Source organism: Theropithecus gelada, chromosome 6 (genome assembly GCF_003255815.1).
Source record: "Theropithecus gelada isolate Dixy chromosome 6, Tgel_1.0, whole genome shotgun sequence".
NCBI lineage: Eukaryota > Metazoa > Chordata > Mammalia > Primates > Cercopithecidae > Theropithecus > Theropithecus gelada.
The window spans coordinates 35,284,865-35,306,705 of NC_037673.1; the positions used below are offsets into that span (position 1 = coordinate 35,284,865).

Below are 21,841 nucleotides of genomic sequence, written 5' to 3' on the forward strand. Positions count from 1 at the left end.
CATTCGTATTTGGTGTTTACTTTGTATTTCTTTTCTCAATATTACAGTTCCATGGCCTCAGTTCTGAAATGCAAGCTATTAAGTTCAGCTTGTTTTTAGGTTAGGTTGGTTTGTCCTTTGGGTTTATTTTTATGTATGTATGTATTTATTTATTTATTGTCCTTGACTGCTTCCCTACTGGTATCTTAACAACTTAATCTGGTGGCATTGCATTGCTTGCCTTTTTCAGTTAATTGTAAATGCCTATGGCTTTATCCATGCGACACTGTCTCTAAAATATCAGGCTTGCAAAGTTTTTCTTCTGCGTAATGTTTGATTATGAAACAATAATGTTTGATTTTAAGTTGTTGTTTCTTGTTTTGAAACTGGGTCTCATTCTGTTGCCCAGGCTGGAGTGCAGTGGTGTGATCATGGCTCATTGCAGCCTTCACCTCCTAGGATCAAGCAATCCTCCCATCCCAGCCTCTTGAGTAGCTGGGACAACAGGCATATGCCACCACGCCTGGCTAATTTTTATATATATTTTTTTTTTTGTAGAGATGGGGTTTCAGCATGTTGCCCAAGCTGGCCTCAAACTCCTGGGCTCAAGCAGTCTCCCTGCCTCAGCCTTCCAAAGTGCTGGGATTACAGGCCTGAGCCATCACACCTGACCAATTTTAAGTTTTTATAGAGTTATTTATTGTAAAGAATTTTGTTAAGAACAGTTTTTCTGAAGACCATGTTTTCACTCAAAACTCATTCCTGAATTTCCTTAGTTTTCTAATTTAGTAGGCCAACTTTAATGTCCATTGAAATGAAATAAAACTTCCAGTTAAAAAAAAAAAAGTCCTCCACAACTTAACATAGCAGTGGGGGTGAAACTTTTATTATACCAATAATAACCTGGTATTATATTTTCTGAAGGAATATTATGCCCACTACATACAGTGGCCCCTGTATGAAATCCTAGGTGATAAATTTTGTCCAGAATCAAGGGACAGGAAAATGTCTCTTCCTCTGGGTGACTAGATAACGGGCACCTCTAAATGAGAGCATTTTCCTTTGTGTTTTGGCTGAGTAGAAGTTCAGAAAAAAACTCATGGCTCAGGTTTAGTATCTATGCAAAGACCTAGATCTCCATGTGTGCCTTCTAATTCCTCTCCTGATTTTGAACTTCTACTTTAAGTTATATTTTTCCTGGCCCTAGTTTCATTTATGTTCTTTTTTCTATTTTACTTTATTTCTGTGAAATAGGGGGATATAATTTCTAAAGTAATTGATAGTTGGTGAAAGAAAATCCCAGGCTCTAAAATACTTATCAGTTAGATTCATATTGAAGCTGCTGTAGCAACCAATTAACTAAAGATTGAAACGCAGTTATGGATGCATGCAATTTACTTCTTCCAGGTTCATTCAAGTGGCATTGTCATGAAGTACGTGTCTTTTTAAAATTGTTCATCACAAATTGCCAGTACTGTTGCAGTCCAAGAGTGTGTAATGTTCAAAATATAATGTGCTAAAATAGACGTTTGGACATTTAAATATATATAACCATGATTCTCACAGAGAATCTCACCCTTTTCTAATTATATAATATGATGGGTTTATATAACTAGAGCTAACTGGTGAGTTAACACTGAGATAAAAGTTTTAGTTAAAATTTTAAGGACTATAATTTATGCTCGGCTCTCACTTGTTTACTAATAGAATAATTTTCATATTTTACATTACTCATCCCTTTTTTCTCATCAGGATCAAAAAAGCAAATGAAACATCATTATAGAATCATCAAAAATAGAAATTAAAAAGACTTGTGTATATTAGGTACCAAAGCATCAAATTAGACATAATTAACACATGCTCTAAGAGCATCCTTAATAAAAGTATACAGACTCCAAACAATTCATAAGCAAACACAAGTTCAACAGCAAAATACATACATTGGAGGCATGTAGCTAGCTCAAATTAACTACAAAGACTTCCAAATATTTTTTTGCTTTTATTTTACTATTCTATTGCATTAAATAATATTTGAAATAGGTGAACTCTCAAGATTTAGACATTTTTATGTTACATATAAATAATGTGGTTTTGGACGTCCTTCCTGTGGAAGAAATGATTTTATTTCTTAATATTTCAAATTAATACCATTGCAGGTGAACACCATTAATTGTTCATCTGTTTATTTCACAGGCCATTTGATACCAATTATATTTAAAGTGCCTCTTAGTTGAGGAACCATCTATTTTTTTCCTTTCTTCAAACTTATTATTTCCTGCTGTCGATGTCTTTGATTCATTTATATTCTTCTCTGCATAGTAGATCAATCTCTACCCTTCTCCCTCCCAAATCTTGACACTGAGATGCCATTAACAATGGTATTTAGAGTGTTCTTAAAAAATATTTCGGCCGGGCGCGGTGGCTCAAGCCTGTAATCCCAGCACTTTGGGAGGCCGAGACGGGTGGATCACGAGGTCAGGAGATCGAGACCATCCTGGTGAACATGGTGAAACCCCGTCTCTACTAAAAAATACAAAAAACTAGCCGGGCGAGGTGGCGGCGCCTGTAGTCCCAGCTACTCGGGAGGCTGAGGCAGGAGAATGGCGTGAACCCGGGAGGCGGAGCTTGCAGTGAGCTGAGATCCGGCCACTGCAACTCCAGCCCGGGAGACAGAGCGAGACTCCGTCTCAAAAAAAAAAAAAAAAAAAAATTTCACCTCCTTTTGAACCCATTTGCCACTGTTCCATTATGTTTCTTCATTAAACAATGGCTTTTCAAACATATAACCTTACCCAGGAGAGATGTTAATTAGGAGCCAAATGAAGAAAGTTCTCAATAATCAACTAAATTCAGAAAATGCCAAGTTACATCAAGTTAAAATGTTTTTAATTACAGGATTTTTTTTTCCTATAACAATGTGCATTTCAAAGGGAGCAGGAGACACCATATGTAAGATCCCAGGGCATTCTGGCTGCAGAATTCTTCTCCCTTGGAGGAATATCTGTTGGGATCAGAGTTCTCCGGAACAAACACTTGGAAATAATGCCATCTTTAGTTCCGATGCTTTGCCACATGTATTAGTGTTAGTATTGTTCCAGTGTTTGCCTTCTGATTTGTCTTACAGGGTCAATTATTGTAGGTGCTACCAAGCCACTTAAAATAATGAATTTAGTATCAATGTTATAAGCATTAATGTCATAGGACTTTTCCTTAGTTCACCTAAAGACGGGGTTCTTGTCCATCCCATGGCCATGAAAATTTAGGCTCACAAACGGTTTGAAGGGTGAGTAAAACAGGGTTTTATTGGGTGAAAAGGGAAAAAAAGAGGGAAACAGGGACTCTCGCAAGGTCAGAGTCCCTCCACTGGAGCCCTTCCTGCCTGGCAGTTTGAATCCCTGTTTCCACACAGGAAAAGGAGGGGCCAGGCTCCTCCCTACCACAAATGGTGTGAACTTCCCAAGTCTCCACTTTAGTGGGCAGGCTGGTTGGAGTTTCTCCAGGGACCCCCTGCTACCTGGCTGTCTCATTCCCCTCTCTAAAGAAGTACATCTATCTAACTATTTGTTGTTAGATTAAGGATAAGGACAAAGACCGATCTTAACTGCTTCCTGCTGACAGGGGTCGCTGTTTTGGGGAAATGGCAATCAGAGCTCCCTCAGAGGTCTATTTAAAGGTTCCCAGCAGAAGGGGACATCGTCAGATGCTCCACTTGCTTGACTATTTACAGTTTGATGGCCTGAAAGCAAGAGCAGACAAATGGAGTTATTAGAAAACATGTATCGAAAGGAAACAAGGGGAGGGATAAGGACAGCTCAAAAATTCTGAGGCCTTTTACCAGTTTGCACAGGGAGAGGGAGGCCAAACCCCAGCAGGTTAAAAAAGCTCTACTCTTTTGCTGGCATGTCAGGCTTCTGGGTTCCCTTCCCCTGAGCCCAATCCTAAGCCAACTAGTTTAAGGCTTGGGAAATAAACTCTTTCAAGTTTGTAGGATGCATCTGAGGGGAGTGTCCCATAGTACGGAGATACAATTACCTGTGAAGAGAGGGCAGAGGAGGAGAAAGAAAAAAGTAACACCTTTTCAAGGAGTCCCAGAGGGTCAGGATGCATTTGAAAGGGATACAGAATGAAGATGAATGGTCACCCATCTAGAAAGAGGGGAGCAGGCATCCCTGGTTTCTGTCTCCTCCTAGCAAATAACCAGGGTACATGAGGGAGAGGGAAGCGTGTCCACTTTCCCTCTTCCATACTTGCATCTGAGTGATTTTGGCAGGTCCCGCCATGAGTGCCAAAGCACCTTGCACCCATGAAGCAGGGAGGGCCTAGAGAATAGGAATTATCTGCTCTTACCCATGTATGCCTTATCTCCCCTGCTGCCAGTAGCCTTGGAGTTTCCTAGATATCATTTATGTCATGGATACTAACTTGACCTTTATCCATGAAACAGGAAGCTTGGGGTTGACTTAATCGGCAGGAATCAGCCACTCTCAGCTTTGCTGTGCCTTTTAACCTCTGTTGTCATTTGCCCCTGAATTCCCTAGATCCAGTTTTCCTTCCTAGGGCTTTGACCCAAAGCTTGGAATTGAGTTTGGTACAAAAATGTGCCTCAAGGAGTTGCATGGACTCCTTATCATAAGCCGAATGCTAAGGTGACACTGTGGAACGGAGTCCTCCTCCAACAAGGAAGAGGAAAAAATGTCTTGTGACACACCCAGATAACAAGTAGCTATAGTTATGCTTGCTAGGATTTGGGTGCATGGTGTTTGGGTTTGGTTAGCTGCCTTGGTCTTACTTTCCCAAAAAGGAAACCTCCGAGTGATGGGCATCCTATTTATTCCCATCACCTCGCAGGATTTGCAGGATAATTGCTTAGAACTAGAATATCCATTCAGATTTTTATATTACTCATTCCTTTTGTTCTTTGTGACCCGGAGCCAGAAATTGCTGGTTGGTTCACAGGAGTAAGCAGGGTTAGTCTAAAATGTAGGTGAAAACTTAAAAACAACTAATGACTTTTGAATTTAATGACAAATGTATAAGTTTTGAAACATGATTTATCTCTCTCCCGTCCTCATTTTTGTTAAAAAGTCATCACAGGACTGAATGGTTTGCAAAATAGATTTTAGTCTTATACTTGGCCTGATTATTTGCATAAAGTTCAGCAATAATAATTATTTCTGTATAGGCCTTTTGGATTGGTTTTGATGGAAGTCTGTTCCATAAGGAATCTCACATGAGACCTTTTTAAAGCCAAGCCCAACCATGGGTTTGTATCCTCAAATACCTGTGAGGTGGGTGGCCGTCTTTTCTTATGGTCCCAAGATAAACTTGGAGCTCCTGAACCTGTTAGAAAGTGGCAATAGTGACTTTTTTTTTTTTTTTTTTTTTTGAGATGGAGTCTAGCTCTGTCACCTAGGCTGGGATGCAGTAGTGCAATCTTGGCTCACGGCAAACTCTGCCTCCTGAGTTCAAGCAATTCTCCTGCCTCAGCCTCCCAAGTAGCTGAGATTACAGGCACATGCCACCACAGCCAGCTAATTTTTGTATTTTTAATAGAGACAGGGTTTCACTGTATTGGCCAGGCTGGTCTCAAACTACTGACCTTATGGTCCACCCACCTCAGCCTCCCAAAGTGCTGGGATTACAAGTGTGAGCCACCACACCCGGCCAGAAAGTGATATTCTTTACTGACCACAGGTCAGGAACCCTGTACGGGGACTGCATAGATGAAGGTATGAGGCCAGTTTCCCCTCCGGGCTTTTATTGGCTCTGCAAGTAGAGATTTACTCCTTAAAGGGAAGCATACCCTTCCAGTCAAAGCTTTGGTGAAATAACCTCTTTCTCCAATTATGTCCTGTTGTAAAAGAAAAATGGATTTTTATTGCACTGATGCAAACAACTATATTGCCATAAGAATACTCACAGATAGGTTCTAAATTCTGGAGGAACCAGGCAGAGAGAAACAAACGTGCTCCAAATTTTGATCACAGGAGTATACCTTGCTTATTCCTTAATTATTAAAGGCCATAAATAGCTCAAAATAAGTTTCCTTGACTCTGAGAAACAAAATAAGGATCAGCAATATTCCAAGAAAAAGTCAAAAATGTTGCTTCAGCTTTTTGAGTTCAGTCCATTTAGTTCTTGCTTCACTTGATATTTATGAACATTTCAGCTGTTCATGAGTTCTGTACATTTTTTTATTCCAGTGTCAGAGTCTCCAAAGTTATCAGAAACCAGTGTTTGAGAGCATCTGTTAAAGTTCTATAGCTCTTTGAAAAGGATTAAAACAGGACAATTGTCTGTGGATAGCAAAATGTCCAGGGTAGTTACAGTTAGAAATATGATTGACAAAGAAGTTTGGTTTTCTCCATGGTTTTCAATAACTTAATGTAACAACCTTAATTATTATTGATAGCATAAACTTAGACATTAGAATTTTAGAAATTTTATACAATTTTGGAACATATATTAGCATTATTCACCAAGATATAACCTAAAGAAACTTGAGCATCATTTTGGCAATCCAACATACCTAAACCTGTCAAACAATCCTGTTTACTTCTCTTTTCTGGACACTTCAGGGGCCCTCTGAAGTATTCAAAAAGCCAGGTGCCAGTGAAGATAATTTTGATACTGAAGTTTGATTTTGGGAAGCCTTTTAAATATGTGTGAAGCACTTGATATTATTAAATAGAATTCCATATTACCATAAACTATTTATTTTGCCAAAATGATGACTCAGAAATTTTAAAGAAGCACAAACCTTTTATATCCCTTTACAAATTTTACCAAAGAACAGATTAATGCCTTAGGAAAACCTTGTTATGCTTTTATTTCAGTGCTCAATTTACAGGAAAACCGTATAATACCCTTTTTGGAATTTAGTCAATATGTTCACATACAGAACCTTTTCTGCAAGATTACTTTCCACAATTATTGTACCACTTCTTTGAACCTTCAGCTTTTTCCTAATTTAACTCAATACAATCCTGTAACCCTAGGCAAAGTTTTACATTTCCATGCCTTCTTATAACCTTTTACTAAAAAACACATTTTACTGTTCTTACACACCTTGCATGTAAATCTATTTCTAATAGTTTCAATTAACTCCTATGAATTTTAACTTTAAGGTAAAGCTTGGTGAGTTGCTTTAATTGTGTGCTAAGTGTAGCCAAGGTTTGCCTTCTTAATTAAGGGTGTGGTTAGTTCCATATGTGCCCAGACCTTACCAATTGTGAACTCGCATGTCAACAAATAGTTCTCAAAACCCAAAAAGCAGTTTGTAACCTTAAAACACTTAGCAAACCTTGCATCTGACCTGGATTTTACCAATAGTCTTTCAGGCTGTTTTTACTTCTTAAAGATTAAAGTCACATAAACTGAAAGGTACCACAGCTTTTAACTTCCCTTAAAAAATGTATTTGATGCAAGTGCTTGTCTTTCTTTAGGTCAAATTAATTAGAGCTCTTTTCACAGACATCACACACAGTACATACATAGACAGGCAGAAGAAAATCCAGTTGCTGGGTGGGGTCCTTTAAGAGACAGAGATAGTAAAACGTGCAGACATTGAACCAGAGAGGGCTCATCCCCTAATGCAGTATTGCTAAACAAAGCCTTGCCAAGTGGTTATGCCCCCAGGATGTAAAGCAAGATGGAGGCTTTCAGCACAAGCCATACAGACATGCAAAGCACACCAGATTGGCCACAGCCCAAGACTAGCCCCAGTCCAAAACTAGCCCCACAAATCCTTTTTCAGAATTAGAGCTTTACAGAAAATATGAACAGTATTAGTTGAGGGGCCTGGCCTAGTAAAGGTAGGGGAAACTTTAAAGGTTAACTGCTGACAGGATGGAGAAGAGGAAAGAAAAGAAAAACAGTTTAAAAATGTCTAGGAAAGAGCCTCTTACTCTTATGCAAGTTGTTCCTCCACCAGGGTGATGCGTTCAATTACTGTCCAATGGAGTAAAACCTTTTGGCTGGGGAAGGGGAAGACTGTGGTGGCTTGTGGCTGGGAACCAGCCATCCAGCTGGTCAGGACCCTGGGAATGCGTCCCAGTCCTGACATGGGGCAGGGAGCATCGGGGAGCTGATGTTTATCCATCTATCCAGTAAAAAAAAGGAAAAGGCCATGAAAAGACCTGGGATTCATGGGGGTTGGGGGCTTGGTTTCCCCCACCCTCAGAAGTCCAAGGATGAAAAGGCTTAGAAGCAACAGTGAGCGGTTTTGAGTCCCCATTTCACTCACTGCTTTTCAAGTCCCACGTTGGGTGCCAAAAATGTTGCAAGACTTTTCCTTAGTTCAGCTAAAGATGGGGTTCTTGTCTGCCCACAGCCATGAAAATTTAGGCTCACAGATGGTTTAAAGGGTGAGTACAGCAAGGTTTTACTTGGTTAAAACAGAAAAAGGGGGAAACAGGAACTATTGCAGGGCCAGAGTCCCTCTGCTAGAGTACCTCCTGCCTGGCAGTTTGAATCCCAGATTCCACACAGGAAAAAGAGGGACCAGGCTCCTCCCCACCACAGATGGCATGAGCTTCCCAAGTCTCCACCCCAGTAAGCAGGCTGGTCCAGGGATCCCCTCCCACCTGACTGTCTCATTAATGCCATTTAATTTGAAGGATCTGGAAGAACAGAGGAAAAAAGACAAAAGTGAAAGGAAATAGAAATAACTAGATCATCTATGAGAGCAGAGACTCTTAAAGTATGGTTTTGGGACCAGCAGTATCTGCATCTGCATAACCTGGAAAATTGTTAGAAATATAGATACTAAATCTGAAACTCCAGGAGTGGCACCCAGCTGTTTTGTGTTTTAACAAGCCCACTAGAGGATTCTGATGATCATTAACATTTGAGAACTACTTTACTGGAGCCCAAGGCTTACTGCTCTATTGTAGCCACTGGAAAATCAGAAACATTCAATGATTTCTGGTATATTATTTATCATATACCTCTTCCTTCAAATATTGAAGTTAGATTACAATAAAAAACATGTTTATAATAACGCTGTTGAAATACAAATAAAAATCCAAAGCCCGTAAATGAGGAAATTAGCACATTCAGCTCAAAGACACAATGCTTATTGTGATGACTCATTAATCAGAACAACCTGACAAACAAGGTGATGAAGGAAGTATGATGCGTTTAAGTTTTAACAGGATTAATTTCTAAAATAGATTGTTATCACCTGAGACCTTTAACAGAGGACAATATGTGGCACAATATGCAAAGTCATCATAGATTTATAGCAAATGCAAAATACATTGGGTTTCATTGGAAGGTTGATGCCACACATACAAAAGCTGGCAATTTATGATTGATCATGGTTCTGGTAGCAAAATTCAACCATAGTCATCTTTTATAATACAATTTATAAGCACAATAACAAACTACCTCTTATAGAGTACCTTTTATGCACCAGGCACTACACAAGATAATTTACATATACGATCTCATTAAGTTCTCACAATTATCTATGAAGTAGAAATGATCATTTTACCATGTCAAAGATGAGGAAATTGACAGTCAAAATGAATAAAAAAGTGTTTTGTTAAGAACTGTTAACCTATAAGGAGAAAACAAAAAAGAGCTTCTTCACTCTTTGGAGAATATTATCTACCCTCCCACATTAATTTGCACACTAAATTGCTCATAACTTCCCTGGATTTTGCCTCAATAATGTTACAATTGTTTAAATAAATTAAATAAATACTATTTATGCTCTTAAGTACGAGTCTTTTAATGAATCTGTTTATCAGACTGTAGTTTAAAAAATTTTACCAGAAATTTACCAAAAAGAAAATTGGTATGCAAAATAAATAAAATAATCTTAAAATCAACGAGCCAAGTAAATAGTAGTATAAGAACTTCTCTGAGTTTGCAGACTTCTAAGTATGAATCAAAAGAACATTTATCAATATGAAATACATCAATAGACACTAAAAGGCAATGAGGTATGACAATCAAAAGCATGGAGTCTATAGCCACCCTGCCTAGACTGAAATTCTAGCTCTGCCATTTACCATATATGGGTTATCTCTGGCAAGTTACTGTACCTCAATATGCCTCAATTTCCTCATCTGTGAAATGGAGTAATAGGAGTATCTACTCATGTGGCTATTATAAAGAATAAGTAAATGTGCAAAAAAGTAAATAGTACAGGATCTGGCCCAGAATAAACTGTAAATAAATATGGACTATTATTATTGGCCCCAGACCAAGTTACTAAAGACAGTGGGCAGAAAGGGGAATCCTTTGCAAAGCTGACCTGGAGAGTTCCCTCTTGTCATTGATTATAAAGATGCTAAAATTAGGTTTTATAAGTAACCCCGGGTAACCAGTCTCATTACTTTATAGTCATCCACATTCTGTGTCTCCAGCTCTACACAGAGTAACAGCATAAATTTTAGGACAGTAAGCAGAGAAAGTTTTCCTTCCATGAGCTTTTTCAGAATAGTTTTTCAACAGTGAGTTCTGAGAACACATGCTCAGTCTCTGGCTCCTTGCTCAGTCTCTGGCTCCTTGCTTAACACTGGACCTCTTCTCTTCCTGGTCATGTTGCTTCAGTCTGGTCCATTTCTGAACTAAAATTTTCATCTTATCTAATACACTCTAAATCTCCACTTTGATTGCCATTGTTGGCAGCCCAGGCAGCCATTAGCACTGTTAACAAAAAGATAGTTTTTGCTGAACATGGTTGACCCCCAAAGCAATAAGAAAGCCATCACTGTTAATTGATCTGGTTTCTATCTAGTGAAGCTGTTAATTAAATTAAGTCCTAGAGGACATATTTTGCAACAGAAAAGTAAAAATAATGCCTTTCTTAAAAGAAAACAGCAACAACAAAAAAACACATAAAGCGGACTTTCCCTATCTTTTCCTCCCTCCTACAATTCTCACCTCCCAATCCTTTCACCTCCCTGAGGAAGGCCAATTTAATTTGAAAGTGTTTGGTAATGCCCTCCCATCAATTGATCCTGTTATCTTAAAATTAACTATTTACTTTCTTAGTTGTAAATTTTGGTTCCAGCTCTTGACTTTTAATTACTCAGACCTTCACTGAGTTCCTATTATTATCTCTTTGCTCAAACCTACTGATCTGTCACTTTGTCTTTGATTGTTTCTTTATTTATAACATTGATTTTTAAAATCCAGTGTTCTAAAATTGAATTTCTCTTTTTACTGCATTTTATTTTTATTTATACTCATTGTAGTGCCGTGGGTTTCTGTGTGATACTACCAGGTTCTTACAACAAAAAAGTTGGTAATATGTACCTTTACCATATGCTAATCCATAGATTATTTTCCAAACCGTTCATCCATGAGCGTGAGGAATAGTTATACTGAGGACTCAATGATCCAACTCTACAAGTGAAAGCAAACATCTTATTAGAAAATGAAGCCTTCATATGGTTGCATGGAGGATACTTAAAAAGTAATGCTGCTTGTTACATTTAAGATGCTGATAAAGATTTTGTTCAAAAGTGAATATTCACTAACGCATAGATACATTTTTATTTGTTCAAATATTTTGCCCTTCAGCATTTTCATTGTTAAAAGTTACACAAAAGTTGTATAGCATCAAAGCACAATAGTCCAGAAATATTCCCTGACTCTGTCAGTTTTCACTGGATGATCATGATGTTTAAGAAAAGAAAAAGAAACTCATTCCAGTCTCTAATTTATCATTACAAAATTCTTCTTCTTAGGAATTTTGCTTAGAGAAATTCATTTTAAATTGGTCATAGAGTTATCATTTGTACTTCACCAGAGATTCAGGTCAAAGGAAAATCATTATATAGAAAAATATAGCAAATTGTGAAAATTGTCAGTTACTACCTAAACAAAGACTTTCTTAAATTTTTCTAAATTTTATATAATTTAGATATAACTTCAGATCTACAGATAATAATGTTTTTAAATATATAAGTGGAGATCACCTAAACTGCCCACAAGATATAATTAACAATTTCTCTTCTACTTATAATCCACTTATTTTTAACTAACATAAAAGTGGAAGACGTATTTGTTTTTCTAAACAGCATTGTCATTAAATAATACTCATTAAAGAAATATATTTTGGAGGAAGAAAGTGCTCCTAGTTCTACAGGTATCTGTAAACTGCATCTAAAAATTTCAATAATTAATCTAAAGGTAAGTGGAATTTTAAATGGAGTGAATTTCCAAACTGTAATAACTTGATCTTTTCAGGGAATATTAGTGCTCTCTGAGTTAAGGACCAAGATTGTTCATACCATAGGGTACCACTTAACAGATCTAGATTCCCTCTTGATGTTATCAGGGAAAGTGAAGTGAATGTCCTTTTCGGATTCTGAACTGAAAATTAGACCTCCTCTTTCTTGTTTTCTTCCCAAACATCCCCCGCTTTCCTCCCCTCACCTCCCCTTCCTTTCCTTCCCTTTCTTTTCCTTTCTCTTTCTCTCATGCCTTGATTCTGCCAGGCTTATGGCACAGCAACTACCTTCATCTTTATTCCATAACTGTAGCAAGAAATATAGTTTCCCCACAGAAACCCTGTGTCATGTGCAGAGAATGTTCAGGGGCTACAACAGCTCCTCTTCTCCTCCCCTGCATCCCTCAGCTACTCCAGCTGACTCTTTTAATATCCTCCTTTCTCTCTGCCCTCTTACCTGGTCTCCAAGGGATACCAAGAGCACCACTCATGTTCTAGCTACCTTCTTTCTCATTCAGTGTGGAGAGTTTAATTTGCCAGTTTTTGAAATAGTAAGTGAAATACACTTTGTTCTAGAGTCTAAACTTTATAAAAGTCACATGTTCATTATGAAAGCAAGAACAGAGATGAAAATAAAATATCAGATATATTAGCCACTTAGATAGGTTGGATTGCTTTAAGACATTTACTATTATTAATATTATTGGTTAATGTGGGGGCTGTGGAGAATAAGAATTTTTTGTAAGACTCCTCAAAAAAAGCTTAAAAAGTAGTTAATGAATCACCTGAAGTCCATGACAATTATAGATGTATTCCTCCACCAGAATTCTGTCCCATTCATTTACTTGTATTGGAATAATTTGATATGCATGTTTAAGGTTCTCCTAAAGGAAAATCATCAGGAGGAAAAGTACCAGTAAAGAAATCACCTGCTGACTCTACAGACACATCACCTGTTGCAATAGTGCCGCAGCCACCTAAGCCAGGATCAGAAGAATGGGTCTATGTGAATGAACCAGTTCCTGAGGTATGGCCATTTAGAATCAAGCTGGTAGAATTCATTCTTTCTCCTGCATATAGTAAGATTCATGCTGTCATCTGCAACATCCTGAAGGTCTTTTACAGCACATAATATATATTTACCCATCAAAAAGCTGAGATATTTTTTTAGAGACTACTCAATGACCCATATCTCATCCTTTCTCCTACTTGAGTTTCTGAGTCATGCTTTGAACTGCTATTGAGTGCTAAAATCGGGGGAACAAATGGGTTCTGTGAGGAACAATTTTCTTCTCAGGAACACACAGAGATGCAGATTCCTGGAAGAATGACTTCCCCAGAACACATATCCAGCAAATTTCTAGCCTTCTATTCATGTTTTAATACCCCCATCATAATGCTTTTAAAAGAAGTTTAATCTTTGACTTTTTAGAAGTAGAAGAATATTTTTGAAGCGAACTAAACCCATAAAAGAACAGACAGCTATCTGACCTGGGAACGTTAATGGGTGTGCTGGTGTAAGGCAAGGAGATGTCCCAGGGTAGCGCTGGAAGCTCCGCCCAGCTCAACTCACAAGGCCTGGTTGCCATCTACCATTTTTGGTTGCTTTAACAGATGAATTCTCAGAAAGTCCACAGAATAGTCCTTCCTTTAAAACTTTTTAAACAGCAAAGAGTTTTTTAAAAGACAAGGTCTCCTTCTCCCTCATTCCAGTTCCCAGTGATCTCTTACTCTGATGAACTCAGCAGCGACCATCTGTGCCAGGCATTTGAGACCCAATTATGAAATGCAGCAATTGTGGTGTTGCTGTTATTATTGAGCTTTCCTAGGGATATGTCTTCTCTCCCAATTAAATTATAAACTCTTTGGCGAGGGTAGGAACATGGAATAATTCACTGTATTCAACACAAACACAGTACAGAGTATGTAACTTGATAGATTTCTAATTGATTAATTAGCATTGAGAGTGAAATTAGAACAGAAAATATTTAAAATTGAGAATACTAAATGATGTAATTATGAAGGTATGTAATTGACCTCACTCAGCCAAACAGAAGCTACTTTAATATATATTCATATTAATATATATATGTAGGTTCAAAAAACTTACCATAGAAGCAAGATATAGAAGTGGGTGTTAGCAATGAGATAAAATTAAAATGATACAATATGGTAAGTGATGGGGAGTGTGGGGCAAAAACACCTAAATTCATTCCTTAACTCCAAAACTTGAAGCCCTTGAAAGAAATAAATCTATAGAGGACAAGAGAGAAATAAAAAACAGGAATTTTTTAAAAACAAAATTAACATTGAAATATGGCACCAGCTCCAAGTAGATCTTCTAGCACTCAGGATTTGATGGAACACATGATAATTTGAGAAGAGTAGAATAAAAGACTATTTACAAATGTGTAGGCAATAAGTATGGCAGCCTACAAGGATTAGATTATTCCCTCCCCTCCAACAAGTGGCAGCTGGGGGTCACTAAGGCCCCAAGGCTGAGGAGGTGCAGAAAGGGAGTAGATCCTTGGGCCTCAAGAGAACTTCTGCGCTTAGAGGGCCATCTGACAGGAGCTGCGGCTTTCCCCCAGAGGGAAGCAGTGTGACCCCACAAACAAGAGCAGAAAAATACTCTGGCCAAGAAGATGGACGGCCAGGGAGTTTCCTGAAGTAGCTTACATACATTAGCCTCCCCAGCCACTAAGCAAAGTGAAGGAAACTGATGTGGAGGGACATGGAAGATGTGTAGCACTCACCTCTCATTTCCTAAGTAAGGTCAGGTAGCAAACACCTTTTGCTACAGCAAAACAGGCCCAGTCTAGTTCTTTTCCACTCTGGACTCCCCACATGTGAACTGCCGAGTTTACCTGCTGATATGGTTTGGCTTTGTCCCTACCCAAATCTCAACTTGAATTGTATCTCCCAGAATTCCCACATGTTGTGGGAGAGACTCAGGGGAGATCATTGAATCATAGGGGCCAGTCTTTACCATGCTGTTCTCGTGATAGTGAACAAGTCTCACGAGATCTGATGGGTTTAACAGGGGTTTCCGCATTTGCTTCTTCCTCATTTTCTCTTGCCACTGCCATGTAAGAAGTGTCTTTCACCTCACACCATGACTCTGAGGCCTCCCCAGCCATGTGGAACTGGAAATCCAATTAAACCTCTTTTTCTTCCCAGTCTCAAGTATGTCTTTATCAGCTGCATGAAAACGGACTAATACACCTGCCAAGGAAGAGGAAGACAGATGCCCAGCTCAACTTGGATTTCAGTTAAACAACAAATTTAACTGAGAATCCTGTACTTTATCTGGTAACCCTGTTTCCAGACCTTCTGAGGGCCCCAGGTCAACCTTACTTCAGCAGACAAATGGAGGGAGAGAGACTGAAAAGAGAGGCTGCTTCCATACAGCATTCAGGTAGCAGCCAAATGTAAGGAAAACCTGGGATCTCTACCCTTTGCCAGCCACAAAGGAAGGTGCAGAGAGAACACAGAAGGCAGATAGAGTGAGAGGTCTTTGCTTCCATCCTGTGGAGTCACAAGAACAGACTCCCAAGGCTAGGACTCCATGAAAGAGGCAGCCATGCCTCTGGCCATGTGGCCCACTTAGTGCCCTCACTCACATTCAACCAACCTGTAGCAACAGTCCTCCCTGAAACAGAGCCCAGGGGCCACAGGGCCATGTGTACTGGGTTTGGAAACCTGTCCTCCTTCAGGAGGCTGACAGACATAGGACTCTACTGCCAGACGTGTAACTGAGATTAAAGCAGAGCTTTTGATCAATTCTCTACTGGCCTTGCTGACAATTTCAACATTCAAAATATAGAGGGGTCTATGCTTCGAATTTAGTACTGACCAACAAATATGGACAGTTAGATAAATGGAAATGATCAATAATTTAGGAGAAAGTAGTAATAAAGGAGGTGTAATAGTAAAGGAAGAATCTGGCAGAACATAAGAAATATGTGCCCTAGTTATCAGGAAAGCATATTTCAAACCTATAGTGAAATCATAATCAGCCTCTAAAGGGGAATAAGGCTGTAAGAGAAGTGGATGGGCTCAAATAAGAAGAAAATTTGCCCTTAAAATCCCAATTATGTATCAAAGAAACTAATGTGATCCCAGGGCATTTTACAGGGGAAAGGGGCGATAGTGGGGAGGTACTCAAAAAAATTGAGAAAATTATAAAAGGATAGGAATTTAGTGAGTGTCTAGCCCATCACAGGCACTCAAATGTTGAAAGAATACAGTCAAGGGTATGTGTAGATGTCTCTGCCAAAATGCCAAAAATAAAAAGATTTTGTAGTTACATTGTCTAAGAAGATAATAGAAGACTGAAAATGGAAATCCAGCTTGGGTAACCTGAAATCATCTTAAATGAGAAAAGAAATGAAGTCAAATTAATTAACGGTAGTAATAAGGTTTTGTGAGTCCCAAAGACTTGGTGGACCCTCTTTAAGAAAAGAAGCACAAAATTGCAGATACAGAATCAGTCATGAAGTGAATATTTATTTAGAACTGATTTGTATTCAGTTAAGAAATATTTTTATAACTGGAAGAAACAGACAAGCACCACAAACACTTTTTAGGTGCCCAGTACCCCTCTGTTTTTCTTTATTTTTGCAGGTCTTTACATGTGACAATGATTTTGTAAGCTCATTTTCCTACAGACAGAACAGAAAGATAATTGAGGCTTCCCTCTAGCAAGGTTTGTTGGATTTTTTAGTGTTGATAGTTAGAACATTTTCTTTTAGCTTCATAACTCATTATGGAAGGAAATGTGACAGAGAGGAAGTCAAATTGGAAAAAGGCAGAAGACCTGACCAGTGGTACCTGAAGATGAATCTGTTGCTTGTGTGAGCAAATTACTACGCTCCTCTCAGGAACTTGGACAACACCTATATAAAGTGAGGGTCTCTGAAACTTCAGAGAATACTGCTGTGGTTACTGAATTCCTACTATGATTTTGTGTTCTCTAACAAAGGGAAAACTATTTAATTGGAAAGTACAGCTCTGAGCACCTCATTACATCATGAAAATTCAAGTTCCCAGACCCCAGAAAAATTACATCTCAGGGGCTGGAAGAACCTACAGATATTACATTATCCACGACTCACAGAAGTCACAGAGGGTACAGGGGATTCCAGAAAACTAGACGCAGGCAAATGCCTAAGTACTTAAGAAAAGGCAGTGGGACTTAGTAACATACAGACCAATAATGTATACATTAATTATTGTTGTAATTTAAGAGCAAATTATTAAACACATTACTTTTGAGCACTAATAAAATATAAAGATGATCATTTGGAGCCTGCACAGCAAGAATAACTCCTGTTGAGCAGACCCATTCCTGCTCTAGCCTTGAGAGCAAGGCTGGATATGTGGATCAGGGAGTAAGAGAAAGAGAGGAAGAGCCCTCAATCACGTAACTTTTTTTTACAGTATATTGTCATAATTGTTCTATTTTATTGTTAGTTGTTAATATTTTACTGTGCCTGATTATAAATTAAATTATATCATAGGAATGTATGCATAGGAAAAAACATAGTACACATAGTACAATCCGTTCCCGGATTCTGTCCCTTCCTCCCTCTTTCCCTATGTCATTGCCTTCCTTGAAGCCAGTCTCTGCCATAAGAAAAATAGTGAGAATGTAGTCTGTCCTTCTCCAAAGAGGATAGCTAGGACTCAGTGGAAATTACAGAAAGACAAATTTCTGCTCAACAGAAGAAAAAGTTTTCCAGTAACATGAGTTGTGAACATTGAAGGAGGCTGCCTTGAAATTCTGTGCTTGATGCATACATGAGGTCCACAGGGAGATTAGATAATATATCTCTAGCGTTTGGCATTTCTTGATTGGAGAGGAAATTAGCCCAGATGACCTTTAACGTCTCCATGTGTAATTCCCTGAGTAAATAAATGCACAGCCAATAAAAATATAATAAATATAATGTGGATCCTCAGCTTTATTAATTTAGATTATTTCTTGGTTTTGATTGTTTATTTGCATTATTAAAGAAAATATAAAAGAAAATTTCTGATTTTCATGAAGCACACAGGAATGAAAGAACCTTCTAAATGTAATCAGAGAAATAACTCATCATCACCCTGACATGAACACTAGGTGTTCTTCATGCTAGGCAGTTTCCTAACTGAGACAAAATATGTCACCTGTGATGATTCAATTTATTCATTCAGTAACTATTCCTTGAGGGCCAACTATGTCCCAAACACTATGGTAATTAAAGAAAAGATGGCATGAGAGGACTTCATAAAGCTTGTGGAAAAATTGAATTAAAAGATAAAAACTTAAAAATAAGCCTTATTTCTCAACATAAGCTTCAAGTTTAAGACACTTTTGTAGGAGATAATGCCAACAATGTGGTCCATCCTTAAGGAAATGAGGGTCCTGAGAGTTGAACCATGTCAATGCAGTCTTTTTTACGTTATTTGTTTAAAAAAAATGGGTACCCTTTACAGATATTTCAAGATTAGGAAACAAAAAGAAGGTAGATGGAGCCACATCAGAAATATAAGGTGGATTGTATTAGTTTGTTTTCACAATGCTATAAAGAAATACCCAAGACTGGGTCATTTATAAAAGAAAGAGGTTTAATTGACTCACACAGTTCCACATGGCTGGGGAGGCCTTGGGAAACTTACGATCATGGCAGAGAGGAAAGCAGGCACATACTACATGGAGGCAAGTGAAAGTGTGTATGTGTGTGTGTGAAGGAGGAATTGTCAAACACTTATAAAATCATCGTGTCGCATGAGAACTAACTCACTATCATGAGAACAGCATGGGGAAAACCCACCACATGATCCAATCACCTCCTACCAGGTCCTCCCCTTGACACATGGAGATTATGGGGATTACAATTTGAGATGAGATTTGGGTGGAGACACAGAGCCAAACAATATCATGGATGCCTAATGATTTCCCATCAAGTGTTTTACAAAATTGCTCTTGTTTGATGAGGGGAATGAGCAGGAGAATTGTGGTGGTGGAGAACAACTCTCTGGTGAAGCTTCTCAGTTGTTTTTCTGCTAAAGCTTTAGCAAACTTTCTCAAATACTCTCATAATAAGCAGATGTTATTTTTCTTTGGCCCCTCAGAAATTTAACAAACAAAATGCCTGGAGCATCAAAAAAAAAAAAAAAAAAAAAAAAACTCTTGACATGACCTCTCCTCTTGATACAGTCTGCTTTTACTTTGGCTGGACCACTTCTATCTCTTGGTAGCCATTGCTTTGATTGTGCTTTGTCTTCAGAATCATACTGATAAAGCCACACGTCATCTCCCATTACAAATTCTTTGAAGAAATGCTTTAGAATCTTGATCTCACTTGTTAACAATTTCTATTGAAAGCTTTGCTCTTGTCTGCCACTATTCTGGGCACAATGGTTTTGACATCCATCTAGTGGACAGTTTGCTCCACTTTTATTTTTAGTCAGAGTTCTGTAAGCTGAACCAATTGAGATGTCTGTGGGGTTGGCTATTGTTCTGCTGTTAATCATTGGTCCTCTTCAGTGAGGGCACAAAAAGTTAATTTTTTCTTTGAAAATTGATATGAATTGGTCTACTGCTACAGTCTTCATCTTCAACATTATCTCACCTTCTTAAGATCAGTTAGTAAACTGCTAATTTCTTTGGAACATTGTGCCCATAAACTTTTTGTAAAGCATCGATGATTTCACCATTCTTCCTCCCAAGCTTCACCAGCAATTTGATGTTTGTTCTTGTTTCAATTTTTGCAGAATTCATGTTGCTCAGATAGGGGCTTTTTTCAAGCTGATATCTCATCTTTCTCAGTGTCTGAAACTACATCCTATTCAGATGTGTTCAAATATTGAATTTCAAAATTCATGCATAGTTTTTTCATAATGTGCATTTTTCATAAACTTTTTGAAGAGTCTTCTTATAATGGTAAACAAGACAATCAGTTTCTGGCTTTATGGAACTGCCATTCTAGAGGTGAGTACAGACAAGTAAATGATGATGTTACAATTAACAGCATCAGTGTTATGATGGGAAAAGTACAGGATGCTAAGGGAGAACTTCAGAACCTCAGTGTGTGATCTTGCAGACTTGTTGTATCTGGGAAGGATTTCTGGAATAAATAATTTATTTTAAGATAGAATTTCACTCTTCTTGCCCAGGCTGGAGTGTAATGGCACAATCTTAGCTCACCGCAAGCTCTGCCTCTCAGGTTCAAACAATTCTCCTGCCTCTGCCTCCCAAGTAGCTGAGATTACTGGCACATGGCACCACACCTGGCTATTTTTTTGTATTTTTAGTAAAGACAGGCTTTCATGATGTTGGCTAGGCTGGTCTAGAACTCCTGACCTTACGTGATCTGCCCACCTTGGCCTCCCAAAGTGCTGGGATTGCAGGCATGAGCCACCGTGCCCGGCCCCCCAATTTCTGGAATAAATAATATCTGGGCTGAGACATGGAGGATTATTTGGGATATGAATTTGCTGTAGTAGGGACGTGGGAGAGAAGAGGAGCAAAAAGGCTCACAGGGAATGCTTTAGGTAGTTGCAGTTGCATCTTGACCTTTTTGCTTGGGACTATTTCTTTGACTTTATTATTCAGAAGAACTTTCATTTTGAAGTAAAAATTTCTATACTTTACAATTTAACAGGAAATGCCTTCGTTTTTAGTACCTTACTGGGAACTAATAGAAAATTCCTATATAAACACCATCAAAACAGTACTCAGACATCTGAGGGAAGACCAGCATACTGTGCTTGCTTACTTATATGAGATTAGGTAAGTAAAGTTTCCAAAGTTAGAATTTTACAGTTTAGAGGCATGACATATAAAATTTATCTCATTCTTTTCATGTCTACAGAACAAGTTTCCAGGAGTTTCTAAAGCGTCCAGATCACAAGCAAGATTTTGTAGCTCAATGGCAGGCTGATTTCAACTCCCTTCCTGATGACCTGTGGGATGATGAGGAAACAAAGGCTGAACTACACCAACGAGTGAATGTAAGGATATAGTGACCTGTTGGGACAGGGTTAGCTGACTTTCATATCTTGTCCTGCAAAACCCCAACTCATTTGCTCCTTACTTTTGTGAGGTAAGAGGATGAGAAAGAAAATGGTTTGAACTATTAACCAGCTAACTTTCAAGAGTAGCGGCTTTCCCGTACTTTGAGTTTAGAATTAGAATACCATAGCAACACTTCTGGAAAGAAGGGCCAAAGTCCACAGTGCAAGCGCATTCTTGGCATCTGTCTTGTAGATTTCTAGTCCCTTAGTCCCTTTGTGAGTCTATGTAACTATGTTTACGCCTGGTGTTAATCACATTCCTGCCTTGAGCACAGTTACACATTTGGTTGATAGCAAGGAGAAAGGGAATGAGGGAATGACATGGAAAACCTAGAATTGCCTCTGTTGAATAGATCTCTTAAGGGCTGGTACTAAATACTACACGTCTTTGTATCTTTAGCAAGCACAATTCCTGGTAATGCTCCAACAAGCACAATGACAAGCAGATTTTCATAAACTCATGAATGAATTATATTACCCTGATGCTTTAGAAAGGGGCCTCTGATGTACAAAAAACCTAATTTCATTCTCTTACCCTTCATCTTTCCTTTTAAATTGACAGTCCCCCTTATCCCATCAGAGGGGTACTTTGCTACCACCTTAAGTATA

At 38.5% G+C, this 21,841-nt stretch overlaps 1 protein-coding gene across 1 annotated transcript in view; it reads left to right on the plus strand.

The window, feature by feature from the left end:
* Positions 1-21,841, plus strand: part of SPEF2 (sperm flagellar 2) — a 196,068-nt gene that overhangs the window by 104,123 nt on the left and 70,104 nt on the right. Inside the window, exons 21-23 of the mRNA XM_025387975.1 lie at positions 13,048-13,196; positions 20,821-20,948; positions 21,031-21,169. Coding sequence (XP_025243760.1) covers positions 13,048-13,196; positions 20,821-20,948; positions 21,031-21,169 — 416 coding nt within the window. The remainder of the gene's footprint in view (positions 1-13,047; positions 13,197-20,820; positions 20,949-21,030; positions 21,170-21,841) is intronic.